At 46.0% G+C, this 25,714-nt stretch overlaps 1 protein-coding gene across 1 annotated transcript in view; it reads left to right on the top strand.

The window, feature by feature from the left end:
- Positions 1-9,145: 9,145 nt before the first annotated feature.
- The window catches only part of MAPKAPK2 (MAPK activated protein kinase 2), a 78,448-nt gene continuing 61,879 nt past the window's right edge, over positions 9,146-25,714 (top strand). Inside the window, exon 1 of the mRNA XM_048826937.2 lies at positions 9,146-9,628. Coding sequence (XP_048682894.1) covers positions 9,374-9,628 — 255 coding nt within the window. The 5' untranslated portion in view covers positions 9,146-9,373. The remainder of the gene's footprint in view (positions 9,629-25,714) is intronic.

The raw sequence follows: 25,714 nt of genomic DNA, 5'->3' as shown, positions 1-25,714 counted from the left end.
GATGCATACCGTGGAAACTGCAGAACATTCTGCAGTGTGATGAAGTGAGCTGTAGCTCGCGAAAGCTTATGCTCAAATAAATTGGTTAGTCTCTAAGGTGCCACACGTCCTTCTTTTATTTTAACATCAGGATAGTTAAGCTCTGGAGGTGTGGAAACCTAGTCACTGGAGTTTTTAAGACCAGGTTAGACAAACACCTGTCAGGGATGGTCTAGGTTTACTTGATCCTGGTCCTGATCCTGCCATGGCACAAGGAGATGGACTAAGATGAGCTCAGCCCTAGATTTCTAGGATTCTGTGTTGCTGGTGGAGAGATGTTTTATTGTGACAGCAGACATGAAGCACAGTGATGATGATGATGATGATGAAGTAGTCCTTTCTGACTCTCTCATGCAGATTGGCACCATTGCTTGCTTTTTGGTGCCACCTGGTGGATAGTTTGTTAACCACTGAAGCCGTAACTGATGTAATGGGATTAGACGTGAATCTGGGGCAACAGCCAGTTGGGATAACTGAATATCACATGGCACATATTACTAGAGATATTAACCCAATTCCAATTAAGCTAACTATATCACCCTTGGTTATGGCATTCTTCACTTCCCAACCTAAACCACTGCGTAGTGTTGCTGTGTGCTGTTAAACAGCAGCTGTGCTCCATCCAGAGGTGGCTACATTTCAGCAGAGGATGAAGAGGTGCTCTGTGTACAGTTTGTTTGTAACGTGCTTTGGGATCCTTTAGGTTCTGTATAATGCAATATGGAGAGTAGCATGACATGTCCTTTATCAGAGGACTAAGTCCTGACCAGGCACGGGAACAGACTCAATGGGGCCATTCTCCCTTAACCACTCTGATATCATTGTCTTTAGATTTTTATACCTAGTGAGTGACTGAGTCTTGAGTTTCCCTGGCAGAAATCTTTCCCAGCTTGTGATCATTGGAGCATAAACTTAGAAGCAAAATTATCCCTTCCTTAAAAGATGCTAGTGCCCCCACTTTTGGGAGGGGGGGGCTAGCAATGGATTCACAAAGGAAGCTATCTATCAGTATGTAAATCTCTATCCACACTGAGATTGCTTGGTAGAGATATACTGAAGACCTTCACCTTCCCGCTATTATGTGGAAATATTGCAGTAAGACTGTCCATTTCGTGATGCTGAGAGGCTTTTGCAGGATTTGCATGAGGAGGGGGAGCAGCCTTTGTCAGGCAGTCAAATACTGTGGGTGAATTTTAAAGAAGAGTCTATGATTGTGTCATGTGGTGGATGGATCCCTCCTGGGGATTGGCATGTTTGGGGTTAATACAAACTCTGGTTCATGCAGCCAGCATCTCCAGGCTTGCCAGTGTTCCCCCTCAGGAAACTCCTGCATCCTTATTAAAGTCAGCAGGCACCTGGATCCCAGATGCATTTCACCTTCCTCTGAAGAATCAGCACAGCCACTGATGGAGGCAAGGTGCTGGATTCAACGGCTCAATGGCAGAAAGGATAGTCACCTGGTTAAGGCACAACATTGGGACATAGGAGATGTGGATTCAGTTCTTGGCTCTGCGATAGATTCCCTGGGTGACCTTGGGCATGTTATTTAATCTCCTAGTATACCAATCCTCCATCTCTAAACTGGGGGAGATAATAACTCCCATCTCACCCCCTTCGTCTAAATTAAGATCAAAAACTGTTTAGGGCAGTAGTGTGCTCTTTCACCCAGCACAACAGGGCCCTGTGCTCAGGTGGGGCCTAGAAATACTAATCCAGGGTCTATCCATTCATGCAAACCCTGCATTCCCAAACTGTATCTTGACTAGTGCTGGATCTTTGGGACAGGCTATTGAGCTGAATAAAAGGTAAGTGTAGTTGGGGATTGAGGGAGTGGAGGAAGGGAAATTAGTCAATCAGTTTTCTTCGCCCCCAGATACTTTTACTGAGAGAAACTCTGGCTCCATGGATAACTCCCACAGCATCTAATGAAAGTCGTCTGACTCAAGGGAGGCAGACAGCAGGAAAAACCCAGTGAACTGTTAAAGTGTCTTTAATCTCTGAATTGCATTGCTATAAAGTCAGTTGACATTTAACCCGCCCACAAAAAACAAAACAATAAAAAAACTTGATAGTCAGGGTGAAGGAAGCAGAAAAAAAAAATCTTGATTGAAACGAAGATTCTGTGAGACAACTACAAGCTTGGAATTCATCAGGTTTCCCAGTAGGTGAAAATTAACTTAAGTGGTAATATTCTCCTGCTGCTCTGTAGGTTTCATGGCAAAACCCAGATCTTCAAAGTGGAAGACATTGATTCCCTGACAAAGATCTTATTTATAATGCTGCTTAGTGACTGGTGTAGATTTAATCACTCGGCCAGTCCATGGATGCTGCTGCAATGGAGTGACAGCTGCTCAGTCTGTCATTACTGACCTGATGCATTTTGATGAGATTAGGCCTGTTGTTTGCTTCAACCAATCATAGATCAGCTTTCCTAGGAAAAGTCAGGCTTTTGTAAAATCGTAATGCATCTTTACAAATCAGTGGATTTATTTTATTGGTGTGGTTTTAAAACCTGGAAGGAATGTATTGTTCATGGAAGGTGCTGAGTTGACAGTAATGGGAAATTAAGTCCTTTGTTTACAGGACAGGTATCACATAGGCAATGCAAGCTTCTCTTGTCATGAGGAAGTGTATGTAGCTGTGTAAGCTACAATTTGGTTTTCTGTCTCCTTTAACGTTCTAGATCTCTGTTTTCTGCTGGAAGCAGCTGCCATTTTGGGTTCAGGTCAGATGCAGCATGTTGCAAAGGCGACAGGCACGATGTGCTCTCTCTCATGAGGACTTTACTTCTGTTCTTTCTCATGCTGTTGTTCTCCCTCAGTTTAAAATAGAATAAAAGTCACTCAGATTGGAAATATGTGCTCTTTATGTCTGGTTAAATATAGCACCTGAGATGGAGACGTAAGTGCGAAGTTTGGTCTCCAGGGCCCCATCTGTCCCTGAGACTGCCCACTTGGGTTCAACCAGTGACTGTTTTTTTGTGATATGGATACATGTCCACATGGAAATGGACCCTCACGAGACACTTCTTACAGGCCAGCAGACCGCGATAACTTTTGTGCTCTATTGACCAGGGTGATAACTGAACAAACTTACATTTTATAACTAAGGATGAGTGTTTTATTGTTTCGTGTTTCAGTGAATAATAGTGATGCTGTGAGATGAGTGGCTGACAGTGGTTTCATCTGCTGGAATCAGGTGCAAATCCCATTTACTGATGCACCCTTGTTTAGGAATCACAAGTCACTGAGGTTCAAGCTTCCTGTAAAATCAATTTGGCAACGTGCATTGTTTTCATGAAGTCTGTGAGCAACCCCGACAGTGTTAAAAAAAAAATCATTAGACACAGAGGACCAGATCAAGTCAAGCATTGAGGAGCCATGTATAGCTAAACACGGGAGTAGTTTCAGTGGGTAAAATTCTCAAAAGTGCCGAAGTGATTTTGTCTCTGAAAGTCTATTTTCATAAGTGACTTGGGCCTAGATCTTCAAAAGATATTTAGGCTTCTCATTTCCACTGATTTCATAGGCATCTCACTGTCAAGAATTAGGACTGGCCGCTCCACCTGCCTAGTCTCCAAGAAGCCTATGAACACAGATGAGTCCCAGCAGGGCTGCCTGATTGACCACTCTGTCTGATTGGCTGAGGAAGTCAGCAAGCCCACTCTTAAGCCCAACAGCTGATCTCTGGTAGCTCAATGCATGTCCCTGCAGCTGTGATCGTTCCTGTTTGTCTTGCTCTAGCCCTGAGCCTGCCTTGTTTCCAGACCTGCTTCCCCACTGGCTTCCCGGCTCTGACTGCTGCCTTTGATTCCTGCCTCCAGGTCCACCCCCTTTGCTCTGGTCACTGGTTTCCTGAATCCAGTGCTGACTCCTGCTCCAACCACTAGGCTTGACTGGCCATGTTGCAGTTTGTGACACTAAGATCCACTAATTTTCAATGATGCTTAGGTTCTTAAATGCCTAAGACCCTTTTGAAAATGGGACTTAGATGTTGAAAATTTTACCTGACTTCAAAGGGGCATAAACATGTGCTTAACTTTAAGCACATGCTTACATACTCTGCTGGATAAAGGCCTTAATAAGGAACACGGCAGTCTATAATGTAGGCAAGAAATGGATGTAAAACGCCCCTATGATTATCACCTTATTTGGACTTCTGTGCATGTCCAGCTGGTTTTGAACGTTTACAAAGGTGTGCTTTGTCACAGTTCTGCTCTTGCTTTCCTCATGCTATTCCTGCCTGTGGGCGTAGCTCTTCTTTGTAACCATTAATCTTTTCTGACTCTGGATGTAATAGAGGGGGCTTGGGCGTAACCTAGCACAGCAGGGATGGGCGATATTAATAATGGCAAATGGTGCATTGAACTAAAATGGAATCTACAATTCATTTTGTGAAAAGAAAAATGTAATATTAAACAGTGCAATGGAATGTCCGTCCATTTCGTATAACCCATCGTAATTTAGGGTGAAATTCACTGCTGTGCAGAGCCCAGCCCAAAGCCTAAGATCTCAAAACAGGGCTCAAATGGGAGTTAAGTGGTCCATATAGGCCTTGGGCTGGCTCTCCTCCTTGGATGACATTCCCTGTCTATGCAAGCCACTTTGGATACTGCAACCATGGGTTCTAGTACCAAAATCCCTGAGCCTTTTCTCTGATTCTCATCCAAAGTGTTGCCAGCTTTTATGATTTTACAGCAAGTCTTCCAATATTTGGTGTTTTTTCTTAAAACCCCAGCTACTGGAAGCGGGTTATTATGGGAGAATCTCAGCCTTTGTGTAAAAACAAAAATCTCAGTTACTAGCCCTTGTGGTTGCAAATGCGACCCTTCCAGGCTCAAACACCAGAAGGGAAATTACCCCACCAAAAAACAACAACAATTATTACTTTTTAAAGCATGATTTTTAGCCAACTTCATGACTTTGGCGGGAGCCTGACTCATGATTCTTGAATGGCTGGGGTTGACTACACAACAGCCATGTCTCTGTGCCCATATTAAGAGCCCTTTGCCATGGTTTGGTTCTTAACCTGGGGCTGATATTCACATGCTACTGTCTTTTCTCCCATTTAAAACTTCCTCTGCAGTGTTAGTGACAAAGACACATCAGCCTTGAACCCCAGATGTGCTGCTGAGCAGTCTGGTTTCATTGTGGCAAAAGAACCACCTCCAGAAAATTAAGGGCAGGAGCTTAGCGAGGGAAAGTGGACACAGCACCTCTGAATATCAGGCCCACCCAGCATAAATGGTGGAAAGTAAACCAGATTTTAAAAATTCTTGGTTCTCATGGTCTCAGGCAGGAAGGATGGTTCAGGGGTTGGGGCACTAGCCTGGGGCTTAGGAGACCTGGCTTCAGTTCCCTGCTCTGCTACAGACTCCCCGTGTGACCTGGGGTGAGTGGTTTTGGCTACATCTACACTGCAGCTGGGGGTGTGATTTGCAGCACATGTAGAAGACGTACTTGGACAAGGTTTATTCTAGCGGGCGCACTAAAAATAGCACTAAGGACATGGCTGCGCAGGCTGCACAAGTGAGTACATATCCAGGGGGTCAGGTGGGCTTGTGCAGACCACAGTGCTACAGTCTCACTGCTTTTTTTAGCAAGCTAGCCAGATTAAAGCTAGCCCAGGGACATCTCCATGAGCTGCAAAGCACTCCCCAGCTGCCGCGTAAATGTAGTCTTAGTTAGGGATAATAGCACTGTCCTGCCTCACAGGGGTGTTGTGAGGATGAAGACGTTAGACTGTGAGGTGCTCAGAGACTATGCCAATGAGGGTCACCTAAGTACTGTACCATAGATGGTGTTGTGGTTAAGGCACTGGACTGGGACATCTGTGTCTATTCTTCGCTCTGCCTCTCACTGCACGTAAGTCACCACAACGCCCTCTGCCTCATTTCCCCATTCTGTACATTAACGCTTCCCTATGTCACAGCTAGGTACGTTCACGACTGTTGGTGAGAGCATCAGGCACCACAGTGATGAGTGCCAGAGTAAATCCTATGAATGAATTAACAGATAAATACAATTAGGTATTATTTAGTGACTCAGATAAGGCGTTTCTTAGATAGAGCTCGGCAGTGACTCTTCTATAGCTGCCACATACCAAATGCTGCTAAGGTACAATCCATTTCACATCCATAAAGGAAAAATCTCTGCTTTCCTTCCCCTTAGCCCCGAATAAAGAACTCTCCACTGGCTCTTGCCAGATGCCAGGCTGCTGAATGATAAGCTGGCTCTCAGCAAGGCCTCCTTATCTGTTTAGCCCCAGTTCTGAGGTGTGTTAGTTTCTTTATTGAATTCTGGACTGATCGTGGAAGCGCAGGTTAATTTGCTATCTGTGGGATGTCCTTTGAAGAACAGGTTTTTTACCTCTTGCCCTTTCCCTGACACTCAGTCTGCCTGCTCCATTTTTCATGTCTCTTCTCTTCATGGGAATTGATTATAGATAAACGCTCATCAAAAAACAGGGCGTTTTGGCAAACGCAATTATTTGCCCATTGACATTTTAATTTGTAATGCTGTGGATGCCTTCAGGATACAGGGAAGAAGCTCCAAATGGTGTGAAGCTTGTTAGCTGGATCCCCGTGGCGAGCATTCAGAAGCCTGCAGTGCATTGAACTCTCACCATGCATTTTGTTTTTATTGGATAAATAGCAAAATATCCCCTGATTTCACTATTTCTCATTTCCCGCTTTATATGGGAAGTAGAAAAACAACAAAAGAACATTCAGAGAGGCAAGATGGCTGACGATGTGCTCAGCAATATGATAGTACAAATAATAAACAATAAGGCCCTCACTGCTGTAGTATCTGACTGCCTCAGAACACCCTTGTGAGGTAAAGAAATACTTTCCCTATTTGACGGATGGGGAACTGAGGCGCAGGGCAGATTAAGTGACTTGTCCAAGGTCACACAGAAAGGTCTGTGAGTGAGCTGATGGTTGAATCCTTATCTCCTCAAGACCAGATTAGAGCTCTGCCCACTAGACTATCCTTCTACACGAAATGAGACGTAAAGCCTTTCCCCTACGGACTGTTAGCTTAAGTTTGGACCGGGATCCAAAAAGGACCTCTACAGGAGCAACATTTGGTGAGGATCCCTGCCACCCCACCACCAGCATGGAATAAGCTGCAGGGCCCTCCCCCAAATCTGGGGCATCCCTGGTGATTGGCAGAAGCTCTGGCCAGCTGCACAGACGTTCTGTGCCTCTGTGCTGACACTTATTAGCAGTTTTGGGTGCTTGCTGTGCTCTGGTCTCCACAGAAAAGACTCTTCCCTCTAGTCTCTTCATACAGAACCTTTACTCCTGCAGTTGTTCCACCCTGCCAGCTTCCTGTGTGGAGTAACAGAGCATCTTCAGTGCTCATGGCTGTTCTTTCCATGTCTATTGGCAAGCACTCAGCCACAAAGTGAACAACATTGTTTATGAAGGCTGAGCAGAGCTGACAGCTACCAATAGCCTCTCCAGCTTCTCCTGTAATAGCAAGTGTGCAAATATGTGGTATTCTTTCCCCACCTGCTCCAGCCTAGTCTAAAAAATGGCCTTTCTGAAATGCAAAAGGCCTGGGTGCAATGGCATAAGAGTTTTTAATATTTGCCTTTTGCAGTCTTTGTGTTGGTGTAAGGGCAGCATCTACTCCTTGCGCTGTGGGCTTTTTGTATATCAAATGCCACTTATTTTTAATCAACATATGCTTATTTTCAGAGGCTCTCCAAAAACTCATCCTTATTCAACTCTCCGGATTTTGATCCTTCACTGGGGGGACACTTGAATGAAAGATTGATGGTACTCATGTATTTTGGGGTGAAATTCATCCCTGTGGTGGGGCCCAGAACAAAGCCTGTGCACCTCTTAAGTCCCCTTTAAGTCCTGTTTTGAGATCGGAACTAATGCACAGTAGTCATACAGACTTTCTGCACAAGGGTCAGTTTTACCCTCTCCTTGTTAAAAGAAAAGGAGTACCTGTGGCACCTTAGAGACTAACCAATTTATTTGAGCATGAGCTTTCGTGAGCTCATGAAAGCTCATGCTCAAATAAATTGGTTAATCTCTAAGGTGCCACACGTACTCCTTTTCTTTTTGCAAAGACAGACTAACACGGCTGTTACTCTGAAACCTCTCCTTGTTGTTTTCCATTTAATGGTGAACATCTCTGTATTTGGACAAGGCAGTGTGGGCATATGAGAAGGGGTTCTTATTCTAAGTTTGCTTTTGTGTATTGTTTTCTTATTACCATAGCACCAAGGAATCCCAGTCATAGTGCAGGACCCCACTGTGCTCGGTGCAGTACCAGACACAGGACAAAAAGTCAGTGCCCCCCTATACCTTGGCTCTCCCTCCTTCTCTGCCTCCCCTGAGCAAATTTCTCTCCGGTCTTCTTGCTAAGTATTTCCCAAGCTTTCACTGTTGCCCAAATCCCAGCAACTGAGTGATGACCTTGTAACCATCCCTATGGCGCTCAGCATGGGGCCAAGAGGTTTGACCCCATGAAGCTCATTGCAGGATCAGGACCATGGTACAATTCAGATGTGGAATGGTTTGATCAGATGAAGGCCAGTCTCCAGGAAGCACAGATCTCATTGCAAATGCTTTATTCCTTAGAATGGGGGCGGGAGGGGGGGAAGAGATATCTCAAGGAATCCTGGCACCTGGTGATGTTGGAGGAGCCAAGGGAAAGCTGGCAGGTCTGTGGGGGCCTGGGGGAGGGCACTGGGGGATCCTCTCCCCAATCTCCTCGCCTGTGGGTGGCAGGGTGGGGGTAAACACGCACCCCAACCTCTTCAGACTTTTTCCATTCCCCTCAGTTCTTACGTTCCTTCCCAGAGTGTAACTTCTCTCTCCCCCCCGCCTTTCTTTACTCCTCCCTCCCCATCTCTTCTCCCCTCCTTCCTTCCACCCTCCCTCCTCGGATTGCCCGCCCCTTCACGGAGAGGCAGCCAGTCAAGGCGAGGCTGTGACATCAGTGCCGTGAAACTGACCCGGGGCGGGACTGAGGTTGATACATTGTAGCGATTCCTTTTCCTGTCTTCGGGTTCCAAAGAGCGAACGAGCCAGGCGCGGGGACGAGCCTGGGGAGGGGGTGGGGGGGTTGAGCGGGGGGCAGCAGCGTCTCCCCTTCGGAGACCCGGGGTGGGGTGAGTCCTGAGGGCTCCGAGCCTTCCCCAGGAGAAGGGGCGGTTGTTTCCTCTCTCCCTCTCCCCCCCCCCCCCGTTTTCCAAGCTCTGGGGGATTTAGTTCCCCTCCGCCTGTTGAGAGCAAACTTCCCACTGTGGGGGGAGGAGGGGACTCGGAGCCAAGGGAAGGAGCCGCTGTGGCTGCCCCGGCGTGGCGGCAATGCTGTCCAACTCTCCGAACCCGAATCCGCAGGTGCTGTTCCCCACCCCACCTCCTCCGCCCCCGCCGCCGCCCCAGCAGCACCCCCCGATCCAGCAACAGTTCCCCCAGTTCAACGTGAAATCAGGCCTCCAGATCAAGAAAAATGCTATCACGGATGATTACAAGGTCACCACGCAAGTGCTGGGGCTGGGCATCAACGGGAAAGTTTTGGAAATCTTTAACAAGAAGACTGGGGAGAAATTTGCTCTGAAGGTAAGCGCGCGGGGGGGCGGGAGAGGGGCGTGCGAGGGGCTACTGACGCCCCTCTCTCCTCTCCTGATTCCCCATTCCCTCCCCCCGGGTTTGGCTCGGGCTGTGTTTGTAGGAGTGACACAGAAGGCATTGTGCTGTTCGAGTAAAGGGGAAGGTCCCTGCAGTTATGGGGCGGGTTGAGCCCTGGGTGCTCCGTGTAAAAGTGCTGACTGAATTATTTACAGGCTACCTTAAAACTGGCGGACGGACAAGATGGTGCTTTAACTTTGGCCTCGTCAGAGCTCGCTGAGTCCAGCGGTGAACCTCTTCCCCCTGCCGTGGTGTGGGCACAAATTCCCCACTTACTCACTGCGAAGGGCTCGCTGGGGAAGTTCTGCCTCGGATATCTTTTCCGGAGGGTGGGTGGAGGGGGTTGTTGGATGATCTAATCTCTCTGCCTTTTAAAAAATGAAACTCAGTAATTAATTTCCCCACCCCTTGCAAAACAGGACTTCCCAGCGGGAGAGGAGAAACCCCCAGAGCCTCCTAGGCCTGTTCACGTTGGCTGCGTTTGATAGGGCCGCTTCTCTCTTTCCCCTCAAATCTCTGTGTGTGTTTGTGTGTTAGTTGTGGTTTCCATGGATCCACTGATCAAAGCAGTTTGTGTTTGCAGAGGGAGGAGAGTGTGTGTGCTCTGATTTCTTTCCAGATCCATTATTTTAGTAAAAGGGTGGTGGGAAGGACAGAGGAAAGAGCAAGGAGCTCCGGTAACTTTGCAGCTGCCCTTAAAGCCTGTGGGCACTTCAGTGATCACTGCAGGGAAGAGTGTATCTTGTAAGAGAAATAAATTCCATTGTGGTTCTGAGAACACAAACGCCACCCTCTTCTGAGGTAGTATCTGATTGCACTAATTTAGGTTTCTTTCCCCATTTCTGCCCCCCCCCCGAATCTTTATTCCAAGTCTGGAATGATTAAAGCAGTTATTTCCCTGGTGTTCTGATTAGTGATTTTGCCCGAGAGGTCTGACTTGGCTGATACCGCTTAGGAAGAGAGGACTTGAAATTTACCAGCGACAGTTAGTGCTTGACAATGAGGGAATGTTTCTGGTGCTTTGTTACATGTAAATACAAACAAGCAGAATCTGGTTTAGACAAGTGGTCTCTTGGGCTGGGGCAGCACCGGTAATTCAGTGCTTTAAAGGGATTCTATAGAGAGAAGAAAATCATATTATGATGTGTAATAATAAAAATAATTTAAAAAAATACACCATTAATTTGTTTGTTTTTATTGCACTCAGCTGGGACAATGAAACAGGGATAGTCAGTTTCACTTTCTGGCTTTACTATACTCCATTGTTACTGCTCTGTGTTTCCATCACTTTAGAGGAATGTCTAGTTTCCCCTTAAACTAGTCTTATTAAGAAAGACAAAATTAGGTTGTGTGGCATTTTAATTTAAAACAAAGCAAAATGACATTGGAAAGGGATGCCTTAGTGGCCTTAGCATCAGGTTTGAAATCCATTGAAACCTCCAGACTTGTCGATTTGATTCAGCGCGTTTACTCTCTGTGTTTTCTTGGTAAGCCCTTTAAAATTCAAGGTTCTCTGTGTGGGCACTAAAGATCTCGTTGCACTTTGTGTAAACATAGGCGTTTGTCTGGTTTTCCCTGTTTAATTACCCTCCCTGCTCCCCAGTTGTTGTGCAGTGTACTGTACACCAAGCTGCTACCGTTCTCCACCCCAGATGTGGCTATGTTTGTGGAGCTGTATCTGTGTGCGGTAGTCCATAACATGTTTTTGTTTGAAAGGTTTTCCAATACATAAGATATTGTACTAAAATATACATTTTGCATCTAAATAACTTGACAGTTTCCCTGTTTTCAAATGATTATTATTATTATTTTTTTGGAGTGGGGGTGGGTACTTCTCTGTTAGAAGGATCCTGGGGAAAGTTTAAATGGATTGTCATAGGTAATGCTTAGCACTAGGAAAGATGGGTACAATTTTTCTCCTCCAGCGAAGCTGATCGTTCCGTAGCTTAGGCACAACTTGCTCCCACACATTAGCTGTTCAGAAACACTATACGTTATCCTGTTAATTGTGAAGATTAAAAAAAAACCCCCAAAACCTCCTGTTTTGACTGCATTTTTTCTTTTTAAGCCAATACATGTGCTTAAAGCCAACAAGTCACTAATCCTAAAATAATAAAGAAGTAGATTATTGACAAAAAATCCTGAATGGGAGATATTTCACTTTTTGGTCTGGAAATAGGGAAGCTTCTCATTCGTTATGGTGTTATGTTTGAGGGTAGACACGGTAATTTTTCCTTTATGTTGTAAATGAGTGGGATCAGCCTCTGTTTTGACAGACATGCTTTTCTCTCCATTAAATTTAAAGTTGACTCAACGACTTAAATAGCAGTTGCTAATACTTTCCTGTGTGAAATAACAAAAGAAGAAGAACTAGAGGGTATGGCATATGGAAAGGGACAGCTTGTGTCAGCAGTCTCCTCATATCAAAGTACTGGCTAAGAATAATAGCATAGCCTCTGAGTTCTGATTATCTTGTCAGTCCTGGAGCGTGGTGCAGTAGACGTGTTCAGGATCTAGGTTTGATATATTATTTACATGGGTGTACTTAAAGTGCCTTTTACAACACAGGATTTTTATGTATTAAGAATGGAACATAAATCACGGACTCTCACTTTTTGCTCAGACCTTGTCCCCTGCTCAGTTTCCCAAGCTCTTTACCATATAATGAGGGACCTTTTTAAGTTGCGGATGTGTGTGGTCCAATCTCCCTGCTTATGAGCTATGTAACAATGCATGAGGAAGGTGCAGAATCAATTCACAGAGGCTAATTCTATTCAATTCAGCTTTGAATTTTTCCTTTGGGAAGTTTTAAAATTTTTATGGTCCATTCCCCGTGTTCGTATGGTGAGGAAAAAGCTTAGCTGAGCCATCAAATGTGTCCGTGTCAGTTCAAAGGGCAGCCCAGCTGCTGCTGTAAACAACTCCTTCCAGGCCCCTAGAAAGTGCTGGACTGTTAGCTCAAGGTCTTAGCAGACCAAACTACACTCTGTCCATCTTGCACTGACAAGTGTGTGAGACATACTCTTGGTTTGTCCAGTGAGTTTTGGATACTTCCTGTCAAGATATAGCCCTAAAAGGTAAACCTCGTTAATAGGATGTTTTGCTCAACTGTAGTGTGTATAGATCAATATGCTACTTTCTATTAGTTGGGGGTGGATCTGTTTATAAAGCTGTAGAGCGTTGTTCAGAACTTCTGAATAACTTTGTATCATCTGGCATACAAACACCATTTGTTGGGGAGGAGTCAACACGGCTTTTGTAAAAGGAAATCATGCCTCACCAATCTATTAGAATTCTTAGAGGGGGATCAACAAGCATGTGTACAATGGTGATCCAGCTGATATAGTGTACTTGGACTTTCAGAAAGCTTTTGACAGGGTCCCACCCCAAAGGTTCTTAAGCTAAGTAAGCTGTCATAGGATAAGAGGGAAGGTCCTCTCATGGGTCAGTAGCTGGTTAAAAGATAGGAAACAAAGGATAGGAATAAATGGTCAGTTTTCACAGTGGGGAGAGGTAAATATCAGGGTCTCCCCAGGATCTCTATTGGGACCTGTGCAGTTCAAGATGTTCGTAAATGATTGGGAAAAGGGAGTAAACAGTGAGGTGGCGAAGTCTGCAGACAATACAAAGGTTTCAGAGGAACAGCCGTGTTAGTCTGTATTCGCAAAAAGAAAAGGAGTACTTGTGGCACCTTAGAGACTAACCAATTTATTTGAGCATGAGCTTTCGTGAGCTGTAGCTCACGAAAGCTCATGCTCAAATAAATTGGTTAGTCTCTAAGGTGCCACAAGTACTCCTTTTCTTTTTTTAGACAATACAAAATTGCTCAAGATGGTTAAGTCCATAGTTGTCCGGGAAGAGTTACAAAGGGATCTCAAAAAACGGAGTGACTGGGCAACAAAATGGCAGATGCAATTCAGAGTTAATAAGTGCAAAGTAATGCACGTTGGAAGACATAATCCCAGCTATACATACATAATGATGGGGTCTAAATTAGCTTTTAACACTCAAGAAAGAGATCTTGGAGTTATTGTGGATAATTCTCTGAAAATATCTGCTCGTTGTGTACTGTCCATCAAAAAAGTCAGTGGGCTGTTCAGAACCATTAGGAAAGGGATAGATAATAAGATAGAAAATATCATAATGCCACTATATAAATCCATGGTATGCCCACACCTTGAATAGTGTGTGTAGTTCTGGTCACCCCATCTCAAAAACGATATATTAAAATTGGAAAAAGTACGGAGAAGGACAACAGAAACGATGAGGAAGAGCTTCCATATAAGGAGAGATTAAAAAGACTGGGACCGTTCAGTTTAGACAAGAGACGACTAAGGGGGGAAATGATAGAGGTGTCCAAAATCACAAATTGTGGGGAGAAAGTGACTAAGGAAGTGTTGTTTATCCCTTCACATAACACGAGAACCAGGGATCACCCAGTGAAATGAATAGGCTGCAGGTTTAAAACAAACGTAAGGAAGTACTTGTTCACACAACACAGTTAACTTGTGGAACTTGTTCCCAAGGAGTATTGTGAAGCCAAAAGTATAATTGGATTAAAAAAACGAATTAGTTAAATTAATGGAGGATAGGTCCATCAGTGGCTATTAGCCAGGATGGTCAGGGATGCAACCCTATGCTCCGGGTGTCCCAAAACCTCTGACTGCCAGGAGCTGGGAGGGGATGACAGGGGATAGATCACTCATAATTGCACTGTTCTGTTCAATCTCGCTGAAGCATCTGGTGCTGGCCACTGTTGAAAACAGGATATTGGGCTAGATGGACTAGTGGTCTGATCTTACGTTTTTATGACTCATTATCTGCATCAGTGTAAGAGGAATAACGGAATAACTTGGATACAAAGAACTGATTGCATCAGGTGTTGCTGTTTCTGGTGACATTAGAAAGAATGCAAGAGGGAGGCCCATAGCCAGAAGCCAAAGGTGAAATTGCTTTGTGCTGTGTGTTAGGTTTTAAGGCAAGCATTTCTATTCTAAACTTTTCTGTTTATATCTCCTGTCCAAAAGGTCATACATATTAACGCAATCTTACAGTGATGGGGAAACAACTGTAAATCTCATTAATATTAAAGACTTCTGGTTCTGTGTGCTCAGGAATTTTGTAAAACCACATATTATAAAACCTCTCTATTCCAAGGTCTTCGATACTTTTATGTTAGGATTTCATTTAGAGATGCACTGCTATAATGTGACCATTCATAGTTCAGTGGGAGGTATATAAACTCCAACAATAGAGAAAATGTAATTTGGGCTCATTCCCCATCTAGTACACGAGTGCTTAGCCAAGGCATTTGATTGCTTAATAAAATAAATTATGTTTCTAGCACATGTTTGTAAGTTACTGGCCTATAGTCTTGTTTGCCTGCACTGTCTAGTTAAAAACAATCGATACTCTTTAACTTCTGACTTATCAGTAGTTATTGTCTAATTGATTAGCGTTTCACTGATCACTGCAGCAGAAAAACATCCCAAGTGGAATCCATAAATTGGCCAGTATTAAAAAGGCATAGCATTGTTTAAATCGGCGAATTAGCATTGGTTCTTAATAGGATTTTAGATTCGGGTGCTTTCTCCTTTAGGGGTTCAGTCCCATAAGGTGCTGGGTGATCTCAGCCCCAGTGAGAAGTGGCAGAACTCAGCAACTCATGGAAAGCTCTTGTCAGCAAGCAGCATGAGGCCCGTTGTGGATTGTTCAGTGATTTGCTCATCAACATCTGGCCGTCTGAGAGCGAAGGGCAATGCAGCTGTGGTCAGCAGTAGGAAACATGAGGTGGTGTCTATATGGGTATTTATTTTCTCAGCTCGCTGTGATTTCTTATTAGATGAAAATTAGATTTGGAATTTCTGGAAAACATGTTGTATGTAGCTTTTTGCGGATACAGACCAACACGGCTGCTACTCTGAAACCTGTCTTATTGTATGTAGGTCACTGCTGACTTTACTTGGCTTTGTCCGTTGCAGTTGGGCTGCTGGTGTGATGTGAAGCAGATTGCGGAGGTAGGATAGCGGGCAAGACCTAATTCTGTGTCGCATACTGTAAATTCCACTCCAAGATGTACTTTTAAGCCTAATCTTCAGATGAGATCTGGATTAGTGACTGGCTCCCTTAATGCAGCTTTTTACAAAGAAATTGCAGGTAATCTGGGCTGGAGGCTCAGTTAATGCTGGGTGGACATCAGTGAATCTCTTTCTCTGCCATGTGTTTCACTTGGGGCTCTAGGATGCAGAGCAAGATTCTGCTAATGAAACCTAACCTCTAACGTTAACTCTAAGGTAGTTGTCAGCTGGCTGTTGCCATGAAGACTCTGCACAGAACAGTATCTTTGGGAATGTCATGCTTTCAAAGGTAACTCACTAGCATCTGTGGTGCTTTGGAAGCTTCTCCGTGGGACCCCTTTCCATTAATGCCGACACCCACTGAAAATTGGCTGAAGTGGATCAGTTCTTCATTAGTAAGTTTATGCCAGTAAAGTGCATCACCTGTAGTGCAGTTTGATTCCATCAGATTACATGTCTGGAATGGCTTCCCTGGGGATGAAAGGAGCAAGGTCCAAATACATTAATGGTATTACACTTGGGAGATTCCCATCACCAAAGTGTCTGGGTATGCTTTACAAAGGCAACATGGTCTTGGGAGAGGGCAGAAAACTAGGTGATGGAAGGCTGGTTTCTAGTCCAGGTTCTGCCTCAGACTGTGTGATGTTAGGGAAATTACTTCCTCTCTGCTGCAGTTCTCCTTATGTGCTGTGGGGATGAGGAAACTCATCACTCTCTGTCCAGTATTTTGAGATCTATCGATTTGTCAGTTTTCAGCTCTTCAACTCTTTTCTTCTTCTATAGAAAACCTGAGCAGGAGTTGTCAGGGTTCTTGGCCTTGTCGCGGCTCTTGGGGCCCTTATACACCCTTCCGCTCCCTAAAGGAACAGCATCCGGGACAGCTGCAGTGTCCTCAATAGTATGGATTGTATACCAGCTGTTTATTGCTTAACATTACCAAATGAATGGAAAAAGCTGCACATTTCCTCTTGTTTCCACTATGGTTCAGCTGAAATGTCTATTAAATTCTTCCCAACCCAAACACACAAGGGTTTTGATCCTAGTTTCTCACTCCACTTTTCAGGATCCTTAGCAACTTCTACTGGCCTCCTAGAGCTGCCCTTTGAGACGTTCCTCAAAGTGGTCATGGATCCAACTCGATTTTTCTTTGTCTGCAGTGAAGAGAGGGTTTTATGGGTGTTTTCTTTCCCCTTAATTAGGTAGTGAATCTGTCAGTGCTCCCTATGCTGTGATATAATAAACGTTATGGAACATGATCCAGTAGTTCCCTTGAAGCTATTAGCCTCCAGCAGGACTCAGGTTCTGTTTTTAGCTCAGCTCTGTGCAGAATGTTAACAGAAGGGGCTTCTCTATCAAGGGGTTGCTGGGCCTTGCTTTTGATCGGGAGAACTCTGGAAAATGCTCTGCTGTTTCCTCACTTCATGTTAGGCTCATTGAACATTGTTTTGTAGAGGTTTTATTTTGAAAGCCCTCTCTGCCTTTAAAAAATAGATAATACCAGCCCCCCCCGATCTTCTCTTGATTATTTGCTCTTAGGAGCATGAAGCTGAAAAATAGAATCCTGGCCTCTTCCACTGCCTGCAGGACACTGCAAATAACCATATTGTTTCCACGGATGGTCCTGTGGAAGTTCTCCTCCTCCAAGAGTGGGATTTTTAAAGTTGCTGAAGGGAGTAAGGCTCCCGGTTCCCATTTGAATTTCAATTGGGATTGGGCACTTTACACCTTTGAAACTCCCAGCCCCAAACTATTAAACCCCTAAGTCTTAGAATATATGAATGTCCGGGGCGAGAGCTCATGGGTGAAGATAATCTCCCTTCTGATGGCCTGCTGCAGGGTGGTCCGTTCAGAGCACTTCTGATACCCTGGCCTTGATGGGAGTTTTCTTTTTTCCCTCACTGTGTAGTTTGGAAAACCAAAAATATCCTCATGTAACACTTTCTTTTTTCAAAACTGTGACAAACACAATTTGGGGTTTTTTTTTTTCTTCCAGGGCAGTGGTTTATCACCTCACTGATTGAAGGTTTCTGGTGATTTGGGTTCTGAGTTCATATCAGTAATTGAGGAGTTGTCATATCCCTTCTAAATTATTATAAATGGTAGCCACTCATTTCCTCATTTTGAAAGTGTCTGAGTTAAACTGACAAGAGCCAGGCCATGGGGTTGACCGTTGCTCTGCGCTCAGGAATTGGGACCCTAAAGAAACAACGGAAACTCAGTCCCTTAATTATAATACTTGGCTTTTTTCTAGTGCTTTGTGATGGTTGATTTCAAAGCATTCTCCAAAGGAAGATAATTATGTCCGTCCCCCTTTTGCAGATGAAGGAAACTGATGCCCAGAGAGGTGAAGTGTCTTTCCCAAGGTTATGCAGGAGTTTGGTAGCAGACTCAGGTTCTGTTTCCATCTCTCCTAGGCCAGTACCCTGTCCACTGGACCATGCTTGGGACGTCTAAACCTAGACTTCACAGAACAGTAGAAAATGCACCATTAAGGAACGGTCCTGCACGGTCCAGGAGAGATGGGCCTTGATAATTTAATAGACCTTTCCTCTAACTTGTACCGTACCGTAAAAGTTATCATAGAGCATGTTGTGTTATTACAGATCTTTGTTGCAGCATGTTTCCTTTTGTCTGAATTTCCTGCTTTCTCATATTCCCTTTTTAAAACTTCCATTACTTTGCAATTCTGATGTGAAAGAGAAGATGTGCAATATCCTACTGATCTCGGCCAGTTGTTCTGAATGGGTAGGGTTGGACCCTCCTTTTTGAAGGGAGCAAATAGGTCAAACTTGACGTAGGCTAGGGCACTGGGGACTTGTTGTCACTCTTTCCTCCCTGTTCTTTAGAGATAAGTGCTTGGTTCTAGACTGACCGCCCTGAAATCTTCTAGGTCACTGCAGAAAGAGTACGACGCAGTGCAGTGCAAGGATCCCCTAGCCGAGTGCCTGCCTTTGCGAAGGGCCACTCCTGGGAGCAAGGGGGTAGTTCCTTGTGCTCATTCCCTTTGGTCTCTTCCTCTGAGTTTGGCAAGAGTGTTAAATCGTGATGGTGATTTTGTGATGTGTATACGTAAGCCTACATGCTGCTTTTGAATGGTGATGACTTGGTTTCTATTGGCTTGGGCTGGATTTATACTCGTGTCCAGAACCCTATCATGTTGGGCTTAATTACAGCTGTTTTTTGTATTCTTCCAACCCTTGCCACTTGGGAAACATTGTGTCGTGGACTTCTGGGTGGGTTGCAAAGAGGAGGGAGGCAAAACTTTCTTCTGTGTAAGCTTTGCCAGTGAGGTGTGAACCAGGTGCACATTTTGCTGGGCTTTCATGAAGCTCCTAGTTAATGCCACGGCTGGTGTCTTAACACACCCGAAGCCCAGCTGGACCTTGTTGAGGCGACATGGATGGGCCTCAGCACTGGATCCGGTGAGTCATTCTCTTACAGAACTGCGACTCCCTTGTGTTTGTCTCAAAAGACAACTCAGGTCAAACAGCTCCAGTAGGGAATGTGGCTGAATGATCCAAATCCAGACCCCCAGCAAGAATAAATATTGTGTACTAATGCAAATTAAACAGCAGGGTCTTCAGACGGCCAGAAGGATGGTCACTTGTGTTTCACTACACAACAAAGTAGAGAGAGTTCTATGATTGTTTTCAAAAGTGCTTACACAGGGAGCCTGTGCAAGAGGTGGGTATTGAACCCAGTTCTCTTGGGCACTAGTCAGTTCTTCGCCAACAAAACCATTCTAGTGTCAGGGGGCTGACCATGCTACAAAAAGCACTTCCAAACCCTTGGACAGAACTTTTTCTGGGCATGTTGGCAAAAGCCCTTCAGAAGGCAAAGCGTAGGGAAGGGGTTTGGCATACAAAACAACCCAATCTCTCCAGATAAACCCGTTGACATATTATATGTGCCAGGCCACTACTCTGCCTTCCAGAAGGTTTCTGCCAACACACCTGGTCTGGCAAAAGCCCTGCTTATACTAGAGAGTTGGTTGGTTTGTTCTGTGTTATATTGCACTGGCTCATGCCCTTCTCAGTTAGACAAACTTTACCTATTGTAAAACGCTGTGTGTGTTTAAAGCATTTTATAAGCAATAGTTAAAAGCTTTATAGAAGCAAGGCCTCTACATGCAATTGAGGGGTGATGGATAAGAACCCATGAAACCAATATGAAAGGAAGGCGCAGACAGGAAACTTGGGGAAACCAAGTTAGTGGCTTCGCTACTCTTTAAAAACCGCCAGGCCTGCCCTCTGGAATGGAACATAAGCCAGTTCCTGGTGGGAGGGGTAAGAGGGAAGTGGCATCCTTAGGTGTATGGGGTTCAGAGTAACCCTTCTGTTGGCACCACAACAGAGCGAGTGTGCACGGCAGTGAAAGAGCTGGTGCTGGAGGTTGGGGAGCTGGAATTCAGTGCCTGGGTTGCTTGCTGTCTGGCACCCTGTGGGGGTTAAAGGGTCACTGCAATAAGTGTCTTGGGGGTCGAGAAATAGAATGCAACAAAACCTCACCAGCCTGTTTAGACACCTTCCCACCACGGAAACATCCAGACTGCAGCTTCGCTGGTTGGTTTATTTCATTGATTTTCAGGCATCTGTGACTAGCTGTTGCTATGGCCTTGGACTCTACTGTCTGAGGGACGCTGACGGGACAGGCCAGGAATAGCGACCTGTATCTTGTTCGGCACGAAAGGAGGGCGTTTTGCCAAACCCAATGGGTAAGCAGATGGGGCGGGGGCAGGGAGAGGAGAACCCTGCAATAATAGCTAAAGCTGGGGGGCTGCTTTTTAAGGTCCCTATCTGCATTGGGATTTCCCCAGTTACAGCTGTTGGTGCACCAGCCAGAGTTAGCGCTGCTGCTGCTTAGCCCCTTCTTGACATTTCAGTGATGTGCCACTGTGAGGGGCTTGCTCTGGTGACTGATATCATAGAATCATAGAATATCAGGGTTGGAAGGGACCTCAGGAGGTCATCTAGTCCAACCCCCTGCTCAAAACAAGACCAATCCCCAATTAAATCATCCCAGCCAGGGCTTTGTCAAGCCTGACCTTAAAAACTTCTAAGGAAGGAGATTCTACCACCTCCCTAGGTAACGCATTCCAGTGTTTCAACACCCTCCTAGTGAAAAAGTTTTTCCTAATATCCAACCTAAACCTCCCCCACTGCAACTTGAGACAATTACTCCTTGTTCTGTCCTCTTCTACCACTGAGAATAGTCTAGAACCATCCTCTCTGGAACCACCTCTCAGGTAGTTGAAAGCAGCTATCAAATCCCCCCTCATTCTTCTCTTCTGCAGGCTAAACAATCCCAGCTCCCTCAGCCTCTCCTCATAACTCATGTGTTCCAGACCCCTAATCATTTTTGTTGCCCTTCGCTGGACTCTCTCCAATTTATCCACATTCTTCTTGAAGTGTGGGGCCCAAAACTGGACACAGTACTCCAGATGAGGCCTCACCAATGTCGAATAGAGGGGAACGATCACGTCCCTCGATCTGCTCGCTATGCCCCTACTTATACATCCCAAAATGCCATTGGCCTTCTTGGCAACAAGGGCACACTGCTGACTCATATCCAGCTTCTCGTCCACTGTCACCCCTAGGTCCTTTTCCGCAGAACTGCTGCCTAGCCATTCGGTCCCTAGTCTGTAGCTGTGCATTGGGTTCTTCCGTCCTAAGTGCAGGACCCTGCACTTATCCTTATTGAACCTCATCAGATTTCTTTTGGCCCAATCCTCCAATTTGTCTAGGTCCCTCTGTATCCTATCATATCCCCCAGTGGTGTTGAGGCCTGAGGCCCCACTCCACGAGGGTCTTCCCCCCTGCCCTCAAATCACACACAAATAGGAAATACAGATCCTGGCTAGCCGTAGTTTCCATGCTGAGCTGCTTTTCGGGGCCCCCCAACCTGAAGCAAATACTTGCCAGCAACCACACCCCAGAACCACTAACCCAGGAACCTATCCTTGCAACAAAGCCCATTGCCAACTGTGTCCACATATCTATTCAGGGGACACCATCACAGAGCCTAATAACATCAGCCACACTATCAGAGGCTCGTTCACCTGCACATCTACCAATGTGATATATGCCACCATGTGCCAGCAATGCCCCTCTGCCATGTACATTCGTCAGACTGGACAGTCTCTACGTAAAAGAATGAATGGACACAAATCAGATGTCAAGAATTATAACATTCAAAAACCAGTCGGAGAACACTTCAATCTCTCTGGTCACGCGATTACAGACCTAAAAGTTGCAGTTCTTCTATAAAAAAAAACTTCAAAAACAGACTCCAAGGAGAGACTGCTGAATTGGAATTAATTTGCAAACTGGATACAATTAATTTAGGCTTGAATAGAGACTGGGAGTGGATGGGTCATTACACAAAGTAAAACTATTTCCCCATGTTTATTCCCCCACCCCCCACTGTTCCTCAGACGTTCTTGTCAACTGCTGGAAATGGCTCACCTTGATTATCACTACCAAAGGTGTCCCGTTCCCACCTCTGCGCGCCCCCCCCCCCCCCGCTGGTAATAGCTCACCTTAAGTGAAAAGAAAAGGAGTACTTGTGGCACCTTAGAGACTAACCAATTTATTTGAGCATGAGCTTTCGTGAGCTACAGCTCACTTCATCAGATGTATCGCCTTAAGTGATCACTCTGATTACAGTGTGTATGGTTTCAGAGTAGCAGCCATGTTAGTCTGTATTTGCAAAAAGAAAAGGAGGACTTGTGGCACCTTAGAGACTAACAAATTTATTTGAGCATAAGCTTTCGTGAGCTACAGCTCACTTCATCGGATGCATGGTGAGTATGGTAACATCCATTGTTTCATGTGGGGAGATTTATTTACATAGAGAACATGAAACAATGGGTGTTACCATACACACCATGCATCCGATGAAGTGAGCTGTAGCTCACGAAAGCTTATGCTCAAATAAATTGGTTAGTCTCTAAGGTGCCACAAGTACTCCTTTCCTTTTTGCGAATACAGATTAACACGGCTGCTACTCTGAAATCTGTCTTCGGGGCTGTGTTTGCATCAGACCCTGGGGGCTTTCTATGATCTAGACTTGCTCTCTGTGTTAAGGTGATGCTGGGAGAACACAGTGGGGAGGGTCTCTCTCTCTCAGAAATGTTTCCCCTGTTGCCAGTCGAATCAGCTGAGAGTCTTTTCTGAGCTGTTGTCTGGCTCTCTCCATCTCTTCATGCCGGCCGAGCCGGCCCTGTGTGGGGCTTCAGGTTGCGGCATTCAGACTGCATGACCTCACCTCCCAGCTTCCAAGAATACTGCGCTGCCTCCCGTTTTGCCTTGCCATAGTTGTCCGCAGAGCACGAGAGTGCCGTACTGCCACGTCCGTGAGCATCCGGCTTGGAGAGGCTCGTGGGCGTAGTCAGGGCTCCCCTCTCTCCCCCCCCCCCCCCAGCCGAAACCCCAATCCAAGAAGTCCTCACCTGATGTGGGATGGGGAGAAAATGGGACTGCTGACAGGTTGTATGTCACTTTGTCTTTCTCTCCTGCTTGTGTGGGATGGATTTAGGTAGCAGAATGTGAGGCAGGGCTCCCCAGGGAATGTGGTGCAGGCCTCTTCCAGGGCCAGAATGAGCTTGCAGGCTTTTTCTCTTCGGGGTGATGTGGATCCACTTAGCTCAGCGCTGATAAGGTGGCCCTGCCACCAGGCACACTATAGAATTTTTAACACAGCTCAAGGGCTGATCCCTAGAGCGCAAATCTGCTCTCCCCTTGCCCCTAAATTATATGCTAGCCTGGGGTTTCTTGGGCAGTCTTGCCCCATCTCTCTGGGGTTGTGAATTCCTGTTGTCAGAACCTACCCTTGCATGTGTCTGAGTCAGGCGATGTTTATAGGATGAGTGAAGCATGCTTGGAATGTGGCTTAGCTGGTGAAGTTCCTTCTACGGTGAGAGGCCTATCTGCTTCAAGCACCAGGCCTGGGGTGGTGTGGAGGAGGAGGATGGGCTGCTAAGTTGGTACTGAAAGGCTTGAGGAGTGGTTCCTGGACGGGAGCAGGAAATCTGGAAGCGCCGAAGATAATAAATTATTCCAGATCTGATCAGTTGATGTCAGTGAGGTCTGGGCATGTTCCATGTGCGCTGGAAACGCGTGGACTGCTGGTACTGACTGCAGCCAGGTGTAGTTCAGGAATGCAGTATGGAGCTCCCTTCCCCTCCCCTCTTCTTCTCAGACACGTCCTGCTAGCCATGCTGACTAGCTTTGTGGGGTAACATTTGTAAGAGTGCCGAAGTGATTTAGGACCCAAATTTCCAATGGGACTTAGGCCCCTGAGGCGCTTTCAAAAGACTGCGGGAAAATTGTTTTCTAAATGGGGAGTTAGAATAAGAACCCCCAAAGTCCTTTTTGCTGGATCTAACTGTGTGGGGACATCATAGAGGTAAATACTGCTATTCAACTGGATTCAGCATAGAGAGCTGGCATCCCTGGAAGGGTCATAAATTCTGATGTCTTTGACAGTGATATGTCTCTTGCTACAATAGCCCAAGATATCTGAGGCTGGTGAATGTCAAGGGCTGTGCCTAAGAGCTTGTCTACATGGCAACATATTGGGTGTGAATTATAGAGCACTGTACGCTACTGTGCTCTTACTGCCCTGTGTCGACCCTGCTGGTAAGCTCTAAAAGGTACCTAGTGCATGTTGATGTAGTTCTGTTTGAAACAAGGCTACGTCAACCATCGGTGCGGGAATAGGGGGGCTGGGGACCATGGCCCTCCCACTTTTTGAAAGTGAACAGGTCTGGCCCATCCACCTTTCTCCATGCTGCAGCCCCTCTACCTGCCCCCAGAGGGGGCGGGGGAGTGGGGACGGACGACCCGAGAGCAGTCCCTGGCCTGTGTTCCCAGACCTGGGCTCCCTGCCCAGTGCAAGTGGAGGGTCCGCAGCTCCTCACAGCTGCCTGGCCGCATAACTCTTACCATGTCCGGGCTGCGGCTCTGAGGCCCTGTGCACTGGCCGGAGCCAGGTAGGGGTAAGAGCCGTGTGGGCAGCAGTGGGGAGCCGTGAACCCTCCACCTACCTTGGGTGAGGGGGTCCACAGGCCGGCTCCAGCTTCTGGCTTGGTTGGGGGCTGGGGCCTCAGGTAGAAGGGGCGGGACTGGGGCCTCAGGTGGAAGGGGTTGGGCTGGGGCCACAGAGGCAACAGAGTAGCTAGGCAGGTGCAAAAACCAAGGCCCCTAGAGCAGTGCTGGTTCTTGAGAAGCACCATGCTATGCTAGCCTTTCAGTCTGAATTTGGGATCCTGGTACAAATTCATTTGAACCGCATTAGGGACCTAGGTCAGCAGGATATGGGTCTAACACCGGCTCAGTCCGCATCAGCTGGTGAACCCACGTGAGAGCTGGAGCTGTGTTCAAGGCTCAGCTGGAACTGTGCTTCAACATCATTCTTCACCTTGACTGGAGCTTCAGTACGGATGGGGCCAAAGGAATGTCATGTCCTGCGATGCTCCAGCAGTTCCTTTCATGCACATCTACCCATAATGAACTCCTTTCCAGCGCTCACATGGGCTGCGGATCCACTCCTGACATGCGTGGTGAGAAATTCCTTAGTTTTTCTGTACCCTGTGTCCTAGGTAGACTTCCTTAATAAGGGCTCTGGCTTGGATCTTTAACTTACCTGAGGAGATGGCGAGGGAACAGCTCAAGTGGATTAGAGTGGGGTGTGGGCGATTGAATCTAAATACATGGAGCATTAGGAGACTGGAGCCTCTGTTCTCTCATACCTGGTGGTTGAGTCACTGCAAACATTTCAACCTTTGGTTAAGGGTTTTCGTAACCGACAGGGTGGATTTAATTTAAATCATGATTTAAATCACTAGTCAGGAAGACTCAATTTAATCCTGGATTTCTACATAAAAGTGCATTCTTTTTGGTTGTTATAACATTAATACATATTCTTCCCAACTCGGAGA

This window comes from Caretta caretta, chromosome 21 (assembly GCF_965140235.1).
Source record: "Caretta caretta isolate rCarCar2 chromosome 21, rCarCar1.hap1, whole genome shotgun sequence".
NCBI classification, from domain to species: Eukaryota; Metazoa; Chordata; order Testudines; family Cheloniidae; genus Caretta; species Caretta caretta.
The sequence above is the reverse complement of the archived record's forward strand: the minus strand, read 5'-3'. Positions and strand labels throughout refer to the sequence as shown.